The sequence below is a fragment of the Cnephaeus nilssonii genome (assembly GCF_951640355.1).
Source record: "Cnephaeus nilssonii genome assembly, chromosome: 13".
Taxonomy (NCBI): Eukaryota; Metazoa; Chordata; class Mammalia; order Chiroptera; family Vespertilionidae; genus Cnephaeus; species Cnephaeus nilssonii.
Genome location: NC_137084.1, coordinates 67,428,390 through 67,443,948, shown reverse-complemented (window position 1 = coordinate 67,443,948; position 15,559 = coordinate 67,428,390). Strand labels below are relative to the sequence as shown.

Genomic DNA, 15,559 nt, shown 5'->3' with positions numbered 1-15,559 from the left:
TATAGGCCCTGTCTACATAATGTCTACATAAAAGATTCAAATGAAATGTTAATATGTTATCAGATAATCTCAAAATGGTGATTTTTGTGTCAGGATGGTACTTTGAAATGGAGTATTGGAGAGTAATACTCTTTGGAAAGCAGTTATAGGACAGGAGGCAAGAGGGCAGAAAGGAATATATCAGTGGTAGAAGAGCTGGAGGAAAGAAATAGTAATTTCACAATTTTGCCAAGGACTTTGCCTAGGTTTCTATAAATATGATTGAGAATTAAAATTTGCAACTGGACATTGCTTTGTTAACTTTTCTTCTGAAATTTTATTGACATATAATATTATTACCTTTGTTATCCTCTGAATATACAGGGTGTCCCCCAAAAAATGTATACACACTTTAATAGCTGATAACTTTGAAAATGAAATGTATTTTAATAAACACTGCCTTTATAATTATTCAAAGTGTGTGTATACATTTTGGGGACACTCTATATATACATAAGATTTTAGATGTTACCACCACCCACCTCAGTGAACTAAGCAGACAGATAAAAATAGAATTTTTTTTCAGGTTTTTCTATTGAATTAATAGTCATCTTTTTTCTTGAAAATATATTTCTGAATTATTTAAGCTTTATTTCTATTCTCAAGAAAGATCTTTGCTCTGTCCTTTCTTACTTTCCAGACTTCTCCATCCAATTTTAATATCATGCAAGCAGACCCCAACTTGTATTAGGTTTCCCTGCAAATATTCTTTAGTCAGTCACTGGTTCGGAACTGAGACAGATTTTACCATAAAGCAATATAAATGGTGATTAAGTTTCAAAATCACTCATAAATGTCTGTCAAACATACACAAATGTCAGGAGCTATCATTATAACAGTTCAGCTTCGAATCCTGTATCAGAACAGACAAAAGAGAACAAAGATATATGAAGGTCATTCCACCATTTTTCCTGAGCATAGGTCAACATTAGGCAAAGAATTCAAAATTACATGATCTGTTACCCTTCCACTGTGATCCCCTCTGTAGCTACAGACATACCAAATGCCTGGTAGCAGCTTTGCTTTTTTTTTTTTTGCATTCCATACCCCAAATATTTTAAGCTTTAAAATGATCTTCCTATTCCTACCAATCAAAGCTTCCACTTCCTCAATAGGACTGACTCAGGGAAGTGGGAGAGGGAAAACAACCTGGTGAACAAAGATTAACATGTGAACAACCTGTGCTCCATTTTGAATGAACTCCAGATTTCAGATTCTGGAACAAAGTGAGCAAAAGAAATCTAGGCCCTCAGGGAGCCAACGTGCCTGGACTGTTCCTTTTTTGTCTCCATTTTTTCCCTAACTTCACACCTTGCAGTCATTCCTTCTCATAGTGTGCAAGTGCCCATCCCTCTCATTGAGCTGGCATGTCGGAAGATGATGAAATGCAGTAAATGGTTTCTATTTTCATTTGTGCTGCAGTGAAGGTTCTAATGGTTCTCCTGGAAAGGGAGTTTGGGAAAGTTAGCTGTCACGCCCATCCTCAGAGCCCCATATCAACCTGGCTAGTCTCAGCTTGACTTGTTTCCCAATGCTTAACTTTTACTCAGTGTCCTAAGAGATCTGTCACTGGCCTGTGTATTCTTAGCCACAGGAGAAGACATTTCAGGAGAAAGTGGGTATTATCTGTTGCCACAGGCAACTGCTCAATGGTTCAGACACCAGGAAAAATTGTCCAACCTTTTGGTGGGAAAGGACTTGGGTGTCCACCCCGGGAATGTCATCGCTGGGAGCTCTGAGCTGATGAAGAAGGGACTTCCTTACACTCTAATGAAGTCTTCCTGAAGAGATGAGAGTCTGCTCTGCCTACATACTGAACTCATACAATGATTCATACGATGATTCATGCAAATCACAGTCTTTTTTACAAGCTGAGTAATTTTAATCACAAAGAGATGCATTGACTGATCTTGAGAGTTATCGCTGAATGGTGGTTGCTGATCCAGAAAAAGATACCTAAGCTATTCGGTCAGTCATATAATCTTCCCAGAAAACAAAAGCAATGTAATTCAATTAAATTGATTTAAAGAGCAGAGCTAAGTTACTCCAGGTTTTCTTGTTTCTTATCTTTACCTATTGATCTTACACACATTTGTTCATTCATTATGCATTATTTGTTCAGTCCCACCTCTGTGGGCAAATAACAAGAAGCCCATGAATAAAAGCCTCTATGAAGGACTTTCACCTGTTTGGTGAGCCAAGAAATTCATACATGGGATGGGGATGGAGGGGAGGGAGAGAGAGAGAGAGAGAGAGAGAGAGAGAGAGAGAGAGAGAGAGAGAGAGAATAATTAAAACAGTAAATAAAGCATGAAAATATATGTAGAGTTTCTTTCAAAAGGTAACATTTTTTAAATTATGGGAACATTTTGCTATAATATATAGAATAACTACTTCTAAGCAATATATCAGCCCAGAAACTCTTTAGAGAAAGCTAGTGGTCCTAGAATCTCAAGAACTTGGGGGGGGGGGCGGGGGGAGGAGAGACAGAGAGAGAGAGAGAGAGAGAGAGAGAGAGAGAGAGATTTAAAGTAAATCATAAGACAGCCCTGGCTAAATATGCTTGACTGTACAATGTCACTACAATCAATAAAAACCTCTTTTATGAAATAATACTTCCTCCAGCTATGATGAACGAAAAAGGAAAATGGAAAAGGACTATCCAAAGAATACTGAAGAGGAATTTTCAGGAGTAAATGGACAAATAGATGCTGCTGTGGAATTAAATGGTGAGTATTTTCACCAAAAACTTTCTTTGTGAAATTGTAACAAGTAATCTGGGCTCTAACGTAACAGAAAAATGGGTTCCCAAATGGGAGTCCTTCATTCTTATCTTTGGTCCCAAGTCCCTTATAAATTTAGCAAACCAGATTAACCCCTAGGAAGAATAACTATAAAAGGTCTGCCATTGTGGTTCTCTCTTTGAGAAAGGGAAGTTTTAAAAGTATAGCTTCAATCCATTAGTCAGCTACATTATAAAGTTTACCTGGTCAAAATTATCATTTTTATCTTTAAAATGCACATACTCTCAACTTTCCCAGTGTCTTTCCCCACTCCATCACTCAACTCCTGAAATTCAACACATAGTTTGGAAAGGTGACTTGAATTGAACTGGGTTGAATAAATTTAATTAAACCTTTTGAACCAGTCAACACATTCCTTTTGAGAATATAGCACAGATCTGGACACTTCAGAAATGTAAAGACAGTTCCAGATATGGTCTCTGCTCTCACAGAATGGTTAATATACTTGGGAAACCCCTTCATCCAACAGAGATTAAGTTGTTAGAAAACAAGACTATTTATAATTTGGTGTTGAATCATGTGGTAGTCTTCACAATAATAGCGAGAGATGATCTGACAAAGAAAAGATCAGAACCAGCATTCATAGTTTGGAAATTTCATGGTGGGACTTCAGCTAGAGGTTTGACTAGGGAAAGAAAAGGGAGAGGACTTCCTGGAGGGGAACAGCCAGAGCAGAAGCACCAAGCATCATTGAACTTGACACATCAGATGACCCCCAGGAGAAGGCTGGACCTGGCTGGTAGAGAGAAGATGAGAGGTGATTGAGAAGTTACAGGAGTCAGGTTCTAGGGCTTGATGAGAACTGTGCAGAGGGCTTGCTAACTGCCACCTGGCACATTCCCAACTCCCCTTTGGTGCCACCTCAAGAAAATGACAGTTACAAATGACTCCCGTTAATAAATTTGCAAGTCATTTTCAGTAACCACAATTTCAACTTTGTCTCTTTTAGGCTACATTTACTTCTTTTCAGGACCAAAAGCATACAAGTATGACACAGAAAAGGAAGATGTGGTTAGTGTGCTGAAAACTAGTTCCTGGATTGGTTGCTAAATAGGAAGGTCTAGTCTTTCCTAAGGACTGAAGAAGACTGCAAACAGCTGGTAACTGGATTTAAGGACTAAAGCAGAAATTAGGGTAGGGATTCTTCCCATGGCCTTCAGTTCTAATGGCAACTTAGAGTTCATTGAAGAGAATTATGCTTCTACATTTTTTCATAGTTGTGGATTCATAATTTTAATCCAAATGAGAAATTCCTATGTGGTCAACTTCACACAAGTCAGAATCAACACTGTACTCTTCAGTTAGACACTCTTTTCTTACCTAATATCCTGAAGTAAATTGATAACTTTGGATTTTATTTCCAAGAAGAGCCTAATTGTGGATTCCCTGACATATGTTATAATTTTTTTTGTAGGAAATGGCCATTACCATACAAATTATAATTATTCTTATAAGTTGTGGCTTCTGTGGCCTTAACATTTGCTATGATGAATATGAATTTATCCTTCTGTACTTTAAACATATCACAAACAAAAGTGTGTAAGTTTTGTTTCTCATTTTTGTTTGTTGATGTGTACTCACTGGTCTTTGAAGTAGGTCATGGCAGGAAAACCTATTCAAGTGAATTTTCATACGAGGGCAGAGGTCGGCATTTTTGCAACAGGAAAACTTTTAACAAAAGCCAATTAAAATGTTTTATAAGAAAATTTTTTCATTTCTCTTTTCAGTTAATATTTACTAGCTTCTATCACATTTTACTTGGCAACAAATTCCTTGTACCTATAAAAAAACAACACTCAAACCTTGAGATAGTATTGTGAGTATACAGAGCCAGAATAAATAACAGTAATTCACTCTATTTCCTGCTTCCTGACAATAAAATGCCCTCAATGAGTGAGGCTCTTCTGAACACTTTTTTATTTAAGGGAGTTCATCTTTTGTTTCAGTTTTTGTTACTTTAAGCTAAACCCTTTTTTTTTTCTATCTAGTCATTAATACAGATAAAACATAGCTGCCTGTCATTCTTATGATTTTTTTTTTTTACATCTAGAATGTAAGGATTCTAAAACACATTAGTGGTTCTGAAATTAGATGATAAAATACATTTAACATGCTTCATAGACTGCCTGGCATATCTGAAGTGTTCAACAGATGTTAGCTATTATTGTTACTGTCATTTATTAAATTTGTTTCATACGCTACACAGACAATAGTGTGGTAGGCCGAGGGACAGGGTTGAGGGGGTCAATGGGAGAGAAAAAGCGGGTATCTGTAATACTTTCCACAATAAAGATAAATTTTTAAAAATAAAATAAATAAAAATAAAAGCTCTGGGGCAGTTACTCAAGGGTATGCTAAGCTTTCCATTGGTTTCCTTTATTGAAAATGGCTATTTACGGCTCACATGTTGAATCTTTGACTATTGAAGAAAAGTCTACTGTGCTTGTTTTCCAGTGTCATCTGCCTTTATAGAGTTAGAAAAGTCACTTTTGCAAAAACCACCAGCTGAGGAGATCTTCTTAATATTAATAAACAAGGAGGCAAACCAGCCTAGCAGTTCCTCAAATGGCTAACCCTGGAGTTACCATATACTAGTATATATCAGCAATTCCACTCCTGTGTATGTACCTATGAGCAACAAAAACATATGTCCATACAAAATGTGTACACAAATGTTCATAGCAGCATTATCCATAATAACCAAAAAATGGAAACATGTCCATCAAATAATGAATGGATTTTTTAGTATGGTAAATTCATACAACTGAATTTTATTCAGCAATAAAAAAGGATTAATACATACTTCAACATGGATGAATCCTGAAAACATTACACTAAGTGAAAGAAGCCAGACACAAGAGGCCACATAGTGTATGATTCTATTCATATGAAATGTTCAGAAGAGAAAAATCCATAGAGACAGAAAGCTGACTAGTGCTTGTCAGGAGTTGGGGGAGAGGGAATGGGAGGTGACTACCCATGGCTATGGGATCTCTTTGTGAAGTGGTGAAAATGTTCTAGAAGTGATGGTGATGGTTGCACAGCTCTGTACACTTTAAATGGATGAATTGTATGGTATATGAATTACATCTCAATAAACCTGTTGTCTTCCTTGTGTTGCATGCTGACCCAGGAACATGCACATTTTAGACAACTCATTAAATAAATTAATGTTATGGGGGGGGAAAAAAACACACCAAAAACATGTGCTCTGAAATCTGACTGACGGGATTCTAACCCCAGATCTATCTTTAGCTGTGTGATGTTGGTCAAGTTCCTGAAACTGTCTCAATTTCCTCCTTTGTAAAATTAGAATAGGAATAGTTCTTACCTCCTAGGGATAGTTAGAAGCTTAAATACAGGGATGGGCCAAAGTAGGTTTACAGTTGTTCTAGTACAATCCTAATATATAAAAAGCCAGGAGCCATCATGACTGAAACAACCAGATGGACGAAGGCTGCATGGGGCGACAAGGCTGGCAGGGGGGGTTAGTGAGGGACGACCAAATGACTGAACAGCAGGCTGCGTGGGGCAACCAGGCTGGCATGGGGGCAGTTGTGGGCGACCAGGCCGGCATAGGGGGCAGTTGGGAGAGACCAGGCCGGGAGTGGGGCAGTTGGGAGTGACCAGGCCAGCAGGGGGGGCAGTTGGGGGCAACCAGGCCGACAGAGGGGGACAGTTGGGGGCGACCAGGCTGGCAGGAGGGGGCAGTAAGGGGGCGGTCAGGCCAGCAGGGGGGCAGTTAGGGGTGTCCAGGCCAGCAGAGGGGGGCAGTTGGGGGCGACCAGGCCAGCAGGGGGGGCAATTGGGGGCAACCAGGCTGGCAGGGGGGCAGTTAGGGGCAGCCAGGCCAGCAGGGGGAGAAGTTAGGGGCAATCAGGCAGGCAGACAGGTGAGCAGTTAAGAGCCAGTAGTCCCAGATTGTGAGAGGAATGTCCGACTGCGGTGTAGGCCTGATCTTCCTGAAGATCGGGCCTAAACCGGCAGTCAGACATCCCCTGAGGGGTCCCAGATTAGAGAGGGTACAGGCTGGGCTGAGGGGAACCCGCCCTCCGTGCACGAATTTTATACACTGGGCCTCTAATAATCCTATCTAATAATAGACAAATATGCAAATTGACCGCACCTTCGCTACACCAAGCCACACCCGCCAGCCAAGCCACGCCCACCAACCAATCAGGACGAGTATGCAAATCACCCCAACAAAGATGGCGGCTAATTTGCATATCAAGACAGCGTCGAAAGAAGCCAAGAGCTGCAGAAGGGAGTAAAGCTTCGAAGAAGCAAGCAAGCCGGGGGCAGGAGAAGGGAGGAGCGAAGGCAGGGCCAGGGGCGAAGGGAAAAGCAGGCGGGCTGGCCGAGAAGGCGGGGCGGGCGACAAGGGAGGAGTGGAGGCGAGGTAGAGTGCAGCAGGAAATCCTATTGCAGGATTTTTCCTGCAACGGGAACGCTAGTTAATAAATAATTAAAAAACAAACTCTGTGTTTCACATACTCACAACTGTAAACCTACTTTTCCCCACCCTGTATACAAGCCAAAACATGAAAAGCTCTTAGATAGTCCCTAGTACCCTACAGGGGGCTCTATAATTGTTATTGTTTTGTTTTATTTTTGTTTTGTTTTTTAAGTTTATTTTTATTATTGATATTATTACAGATGTCCCCTATTTCCTTCCTTCTTCTCCCCTCCACCAAGTCCCCACCCCACCCCCAGTCTTCACCACACTATTGTCTATATCCTTGAGTTATGCATATCAGTTTTTTGGTTAATCTCTTTCTGTTCCCCATACCCCTGCCCTCTGAGATCTGTCAGTTTGTTCCATGTATCCATGCCTCTGGGCCTGTTTTGTTCGTCAGTTTATTTTGTTCATTAGTTTCCACATATAAATGAGATCATGTGATATATGTTCATAGCAGTGTGACTTACAATAGCTAAGTTCTGGAAACAGCCCAAGTGCCCATCAGTAGATGAGTGGATAATTGTTGTTTTTGAAGCAATTAGAATTAATTTTGTTTTGAGATATTTTGGAGGATTTGTATATATCCTTTCAGATAGCTGAAGGCATGATGAGCTGTAGCACCACCAGAACCAATAACCAGTGACCTAAACTTTTTTTTCCAAATTCCAAATTAAACCAATAATCAAATACTATACTGACTATAATTAACCCCCATTTCCCCAAAAATAATTCCTACAAATCATCATTTCTTAGTTGGTTCCCAGATATAATTGTACATGTTTTGGACAGAGAGAGTCTTCCTAATGCATAAGAAACAGTGATTGTGTTTGTGTCAAAACTCAATCAGAACATTTACATGCTCATTTGAAACAACATATTTTGTACAGAAATGATTTACAACATAGACTCCCCACTTGGCCTCAGAGAAACCGAGTGCAAAAACGTTTTGTTAAATAACGCTTTTGAGGACAGTGTGGTTGAACTGCTCCGTTGGGGATCAGGGTTTGTGTTCTGATGACCTCCATATATTGTCCTGTTAACCTCAGTGATGACTATTTATGGGTGGCCCAGAAGCCCTTGGAAAGCACTAGAAAGGTTACTAAAGGACGGATGGATTTGCCTGGGTGGGGACCTTCCCTAACAGCCCCACATTAAGTTTTCTGAGGCTGGAATACCAAACGAACTATGCAGTCTTTTATTTGCAATTCTGTGTGATATATTTCTCAGTTACCACACGATCTTCAAGTGCTTTCATTTATCTATTATCCATGTGTTTTCTCTTTATTCCCGTTTTTAGTCATTTCCTTCTACAGGCAATGATACTGAAGATTCTTTGTGACTATTCATAGTTAAAATTACCCAATGAAGTGCCATTTGAGAAGAAATATGTAATGCTGGCTAGTGGGTTGTCATTTTTTACTTTCATCATGAAGCATTGAAAAGTCTAGGCCAAAGATTTTCTGTATTTCTCTCATATAGGCCTCAGTAAGAGGAAGAAACCACATCTTCCAATCATCTTTCATCTCCCGAGTCTGTCTTTGGTCCTGTTGCCATCCCCAAGTGGCTTATCAACATGCCCTGACTAAAGTGCACCCTATTACACTCAAAATGCCACGATGCCTGATCCCTTCCTTGCTCCCACCACCTAGACTCAAAACTTAAATAGAATTGGAAAACCTGTTGGTAAAAAAAAATTGAAGTAGGAACTTAGTGAATGACTTTGAGATCCAAAAGAGGACTCTTTTAATGCACATATTCTCTCTCATTTTAATCTCTTCTCCATTCATCTCAATCTAACATCCTTTCCTTTAATTTAATATATCATTTTAAATGGTTGGGGATTAAATTAAGCTTTTGTTGCACAATGCAGAGTGTTGTTCTTAGAACAGGCATGATCAGAAGAGAAAAGGACTGGAGGAAGTTAAGGAGAAAATAGTTGCAAAAGACCAATTGAGAAATGTAACATTTAAATCCATTTTAGATCATCTGCAATGGGGGGTAGGGGGAACACACCATCCTATCTAATAAAAGAGTAATATGCAGATTGACCATCACTCCAACACACAATATGTCTGCCCCCATGTGGTCAAAGATCCTGCCCCCATGTGGACACAAGATGGCCACTACAAGATGGCCAACAGGAGAGGGCAGTTGGGAGGCACCTGGCCTGCAAGGGAGGGCAGTTGTGAGGGACCAGGCCTGCAAGGGAGGGCAGTTGAGAGGGACCAGGCTTGCAAGGGAGGGCAGTTGGAGGTGATCAACCCTGCAGGAGAAGGCAGTTAGGGGTGACCAGGCCGGCAGAGGAGGGAAGTTGGGGGCAAACAGGCTGGCAAGGGAGCAGTTAAGCATCAATCAGGCTGGCAGTGGAGTGCTTAGGGGGTGATCAGGCTGGCAGGCATAAGCGGTTAGGGGCAATCAGGAAGGCAGGCAGGCAAGCAGTTGGGAGCCAGCAGTCCTGGATTGTGAGAGGGATATCCGACTGCCCGTTTAGGCCCGATCCCACCAGGATCGGGCCTAAACAGGCAGTCGGACATCCCTCCAGGAGTCCCAGATTGGAGAGGGTACAGGCTGGGCTGAGGGACAACCCCCCTCCGTGCACGAATTTCATGCACCGGGCTTCTAGTGTCTATAAATAGCAATGTGTTTATTCTTGGGAAATAATGTAAGCTTTTGATGCCTGGTAGTAAATGTGTTTATAGCTGCCTCTATAAAAGATGAGATATCAAAAGTCCTATTAAAGCACATTCCACGTGACTTGCAGACAGCCCAATGATTGTAGTGTCACTGCTAAATTTTAGATATATATCCATAAAGAAACTGGCAATTTCTGGAAGTTGACATTATCAGCTGTTTCTTTTGAAAGACTTTATCTCTTCCTTAAAATAGTTTTATCTCCACAAATAATCAATTTAATCTTTTTTGAGGGATCTAGGTACCCTACCATATCCACCCTCAGTATTCATCATTAATTTATTAAAAAATACTTATTAAGCATTTACTTTATGTTGGCTCCAACCTAGGCTCAGCTGCTCTCTAGTGTGAACCTCAGGGAGCTTACATTTTAATGGAAGAGACAGTCACTGTGAATAAATAGATCTAGGTACAATGAAAGACATTGAAAATGCTTTGGAAAAATAAAGCAGGGAAGAGGATAAAGGACATCAGAGTGTGATTTTATAAAAGCACATTTTGGGAAAGAACAAACTGAGTCAGGGATACTTATATAGAGAGGTGAGTAACGGGAAGGAAGGTGTCCCTAGGTTTCATGTTGAGAAAGCAGCAAGTGTGAGATCTCAGGTAGAAAGGCCACTGTAGGAAGCAGTTATAGGGTTAAGTCTCGGACTGACCTGTGGCAGGGTCACAAACAAGTTCGTTTGGAGGGCAGACCCCTCCCAGCATAATTAAGCCTGATCCTGTAACTGATCCCTAGATCCTTCCTGGGTAGCTAGTGGGCTGTGGGAGGGGCAGCAAGTGCTGCCAAAACAAGTGAAACTTACAAGAACATTGTTAATTGCCTTGTTTGTCCCTGATTATAAATAAAGCCTCAGCTTTGCAGTCTGGATCTGTTCTGTGGCCTCAGCCAGGCACAGAAAGATCCACCCAGCCCCAGCTTTCAAATCTATCTCTGTGCTTCCTCTCTTTATTTCTAATATTTCTCAATCCCTGGCAGCCTCCATTTAGAACCGGTTCGTTCATCTCTCTTTCCGCGCAGGACGCAGAAAAGGGAGATCCCCGCCATGTTTGGCCCCTGCCGCATCAGGCACCCCGCAGGCCACTACGGCCGGAGGCAGTGAGGGGAAAGAAAAGTAGAAAGAAGTGAGGTAGAGAGGAAGCCAGCCAAATTATAGAGAGCCTGGTGGGCCACCTAAGGAGATCAGATTTCGTGCAAATGAGATAAGAAGGGTTTCTGGCCGAAACCGGTTTGGCTCAGTGGCTAGAGCGTGGGCCTGCGGACTCAAGGGTCCCGGGTTCGATTCTGGTCAGGGGCGTGTGCCTTGGTTGCAGGCACATCCCCAGTGGGGGTGTGCAGGAGGCGGCTGATCGATGTTTCTCTCTCATTGATGTTTCTAACTCTCTATCCCTCTCTCTTCCTCTCTGTAAAAAATCAATAAAATATATTTAAAAAAAAAAAAAGAAGAAGGGTTTCTGAGCAGGTGGATAACATGATCTACCTTATGTTTCAAAGGGTCACCCTGACTGCTGGGTGGCATGCAGCTTGTAAAACCATCATGAGTGGATGCAGAGACCAGGCAGTGGCATTTTCCAGGGTAGAGATGATGATGACATTGACCAAGGAAGTATCAAGGAAGATGCTAAGAATGGTCAGATTGAGGAAAACTCTCCAGGTAAAGCCAATTTGCTCCTAAAATGCATGTGGAATTTAATAAAAACAAGGGAGCCAAGCATGACTCCAAGGTTTTTGGCCTAAAAAGTGACAGCATGGAGGTAAAATGAGGGGGACTAGAGGAAGAGCCCATGTATGAGAGCTGGGGAGATGTCCAATTAGGTAGGTAAATATAAAAGCTTGAGTTCAAGGAAGAATTTGCAGCTGGAGGTAGAAATTCTGGAGTCATAGTCCTTATATTATTATTTGCAACCTTTTGAGCACCCCCTCCCCACAAACAGACTACCATGGAAATTGGGGCAAAAATCAGTTATAAAAGAATAAGGAAACGGATAAAAATAACCTCAAGTTTTTAATCACTATTCAGCATTCAATCTACTAATCCATGCTTCTTTTCCTCATCAAAAACATGGTTTAATTTTCTTTTCTTAAAAAATCTTTATTGTTGAAAGTATTACATATGTCCCCTTTTCCCCCCATTGACCCCTTCTAGCCTGCACCCCCCCCCCCCCACCTCAGGCCTTCACCACCCTATTGTCTGTGTCCACGGGTTATGCATAAAAATGCATACAAGTTCTTTGGTTGATCTCTTCCCACCCACCCTCGCCTTTCCTCTGAAGGACTGGTTTCATTTTCAACGAGAGTTTTTGAGGTTTTGAAGGATTTTTTTCTCAGTTTTTCATTTCTTAGTCCAAAAATTTTTTTGTAATCACAAAGGAAAATACAAAATCTTAAGGATTGCTCTTCTAGAAGAAAGTTGTTGGTAGTCTAGGAATTTATTAAATAGGGTAAAAGAAGTTTCAAGATTTTTTTAATTTATTTTTTTACTGATTAAGGTATTACATATGTGTCCTTATCCTCCCATTGCCCCCCACCCCACACCCTAAATCAATGCCTCATAACTAGTTCTGGGAGTTCTTAGAGGGTCTCCCAGGTATGATCGTAAACTAATGCTCTCCTATTATTTCATCAGACAGTTTCTGGAGATATCCCCTATTGCTGTCAACACTGGTGGCTAACGTTAACTAAAAGTGAGGAGAGCAGATATCCTTGCCTTGTTCCCATTCTTAGAGGCAGGTATTCAGTCTTTCACCATTAAGAGAGATGGAAGACACTGACCATGCCTTGCCATACTAGCAGTCAGCAGATGTGCATCACTGCAGATTGCCCAGGACCAAACCAGAGAGGGTCGGACCTGCATTACCACCATTTGTCCACCATCCAGAACTGAAATATCCTTGCTGTTATGAACACATAAACAACTGTTGGACATAGAAACCGGGACTCAAAAGAACTGTTGGCCCAGAAAGAAACTCACTATAGACTGATTCATTTGCCTCTCAGCATAACTATTATTGCTTGTCTCATTTTCGGTTCCTATAAGTGTATTCCTAGTATCACATGAGCTCACTCATCTAGGGGAAAAGATGAACAACACAGACTGAAGAACAAGAACAGCATTGATCAGACTGTCAGACCTCAGAGGGAAGGTAGGGGAGGGTGGGGACAAGGGAGATAGATCAACCAAAGGACTTGTGTGCTTGCATATGAGCCTAACCAGTGATCACGGACAACAGGGGGAGGAGGGCATGCGTGTGGGGGGGTTTGGGAAGGGAATGGGGGGTGGTTGATGACAAATATGTGATACCTTAATCAATAAAGTAATTAAAAAAATAAAAATAAATAAATAAAAGAGTGAAGTTAACTCTACATTAATTATAGAAGCTCTTTATCAAATTGAGGAATTTGTCTCCTATTATCACAAATGGGTGTTGAATTCTGTCAAATGATTGTCTGCATATCTGAAATAAAATGACTTAATAGCTTTTTAAAAATCCTTTTATTATTTTTATCATAACTTAAATAAAATAATTTTCAAATATTAAACTGACCTTGCACTCATTCCTGGAACAACCACTAAGTCATGACGTATTAACTTCTTTTTTTGTGTGGGAGGTTCATTTTGCTATTTTGCTTCAAATATTTGCATCTATGTACATACGGGATATTAGGCTGAGATTTTATTTTCTTGTGTTTGTCTGGTTTTGATGCCAGGTTAATGCTGGTCTCATAAAATGAATTAAGAAGTATATCCTTCTCCTCTGTTACATGAAAGAGTTTGTCAATGGTCGGTATTATTTTTCTTTAAATGTTTAATAGAATTTACCAGTGAAGCAACCTGGGCCTGGAGTTTTCTTTGTGGAAATTTGTTTTGTTTTGTTTTTTAATCCTCATCTGAGGGTTTATTTACTGCTTTTTAGGGAGAGAGAGAGAGAGAGAGAGAGAGAGAGAGAGAGAGAGAGAGAGAGATGTTTCTTGTTGTGAGAAACATAAGTTGGTTGCTTCCCATATGTGCTCTGACCAGGGACTGAACCTGAAATCTAGGTATGAGACTTGACAGGGTATCAAACCCACAACCTTTCTGTGTATGGGATGATGCTCCAACCAGCTGAGCCATACCTGCCAGGACTGTGAAAGGTTTTAATTACAAATTCAATTATTTCACGTAGGGCTATTCATACTTTCTATTTTCCCTGTGTCTGTTTAGATAGTATATCAAAGATGCTGTCCATTTCCAACAAGTTGTTGAATCCATTGGCATAAAGTTTTAAAATAATATTTTCTTAGGATCCATTTAATGTGTATAATAAATTTATAGATGCCCTCTTTCATTCCAGAAATTTCTGAGTTTTATTTTTTAATTTATTTTATCATTGAGAGTATTACAGATGTCCCCCATTTTCCCCCCTTTACCCCCCTCCATCCATCTCCCACTACCATTACCCCAGGCATTCACCTGTTTATTATTTTTACTCCTTTTTTCTTAATCAGTTGCTATTTATTATTTCAAAGAACTTTTATTTTGATTGATTTTTTTCTCAACTATATGTCCCTTTCCTATTTTATTGATTTTCACTCTTATATTGATTATTTTCATACTTCTATTTACTTTGGATTTAATTTGCTTTTTCATTTCAATCTCATATCTGAAACCCCTTTCCACACCTTCATATTGCTTATCTGATCCCTTCTCTCTTTTTCTCTTGGTCAGTCTCTCTAGATATTTGTTTCCTTAGAAACAACAAGTTATTTGCTTCTTTGTATGTTTTTTTCTATTTGTTTGATTTCTGTTTGATCTCTATTCTCTTTCTCCTTCTTTGCTCTTTGGGCTTTTTTTTTTTTTTTTTTTTTAGTCATCCTTATTTCCTAATATAAGTATGTAATATTATAAATTTCCCTGTTTTTATTCAGTCCCCAAGTTTTAAAGTGCAGTATTTTCACTATTGTCCAAATCAAAGTATTTTAAAATTTGTAACTTTTTTTTCTTTGACCCATGAATAGTAAAGTGTTCAAATGTCTGGCAATATTTCAACGAATGTTTTTGTTATTGATTTCTAACTTAATTGCATTGTAGTCTGAGAATGCAGTCTTAATGATACGCATTTTTAAAAATTTGCTGAGAATTTTTAACTTGTCTTTTGACTTAATATGTGACCCTATTTTGGTAAATGCTCTCTTTGTAATTTAGGTTTTTAGTATGTGGACTTCCTTTTGGACATCTTGCTCTCCCTAGAAGTCTCACTACTTCCCTCTGAGCTCACCTGATCAGTTTCCCTGGCAAGGGGAAGGATGAAGGCCCACATCTGTTTGTGCCATCTTGCTGAGCTTAGGGACTGGGAAGGAATTGAAGCACCTCAGGGCAGGGTGCTTGGTGATGAAGTCTGCACTCTGCCACTATCATTTCTCATCCTTGCCAGGGGCTGGTCCTCTCAGGGGTACCTCAGAAATTCAACATCAGGCTCTGAGCATCCCCTGGGGCTGCTGCTAGTCTATAATTTTCTAGTTTCTAGTCTGGGGAGGAGTGAGAGAAAGGATCTTTCAGGAGCTGGTTAAGCTGACTCCCTATCCTAT

At 40.2% G+C, this 15,559-nt stretch overlaps 2 protein-coding genes across 3 annotated transcripts in view; one reads left to right on the top strand and one right to left on the bottom strand.

Moving 5' to 3' along the window:
* MMP20 (matrix metallopeptidase 20) overlaps window positions 1-15,559 on the top strand; it is a 208,031-nt gene that overhangs the window by 37,017 nt on the left and 155,455 nt on the right. Inside the window, exons 10-11 of one of the 2 annotated variants that reach the window (XM_079788748.1) lie at window positions 2,665-2,768; window positions 3,793-3,926. The exons of the other annotated variant lie outside the window; for it this stretch is intronic. Coding sequence (XP_079644874.1) covers window positions 2,665-2,768; window positions 3,793-3,893 — 205 coding nt within the window. The 3' untranslated portion in view covers window positions 3,894-3,926. Of the gene's footprint in view, window positions 1-2,664; window positions 2,769-3,792; window positions 3,927-15,559 lie in introns of those variants that run through there. 2 annotated transcript variants of the gene reach the window in all.
* LOC307109816 (uncharacterized protein) overlaps window positions 1-15,559 on the bottom strand; it is a 112,820-nt gene that overhangs the window by 81,045 nt on the left and 16,216 nt on the right. The window lies entirely within an intron of this gene.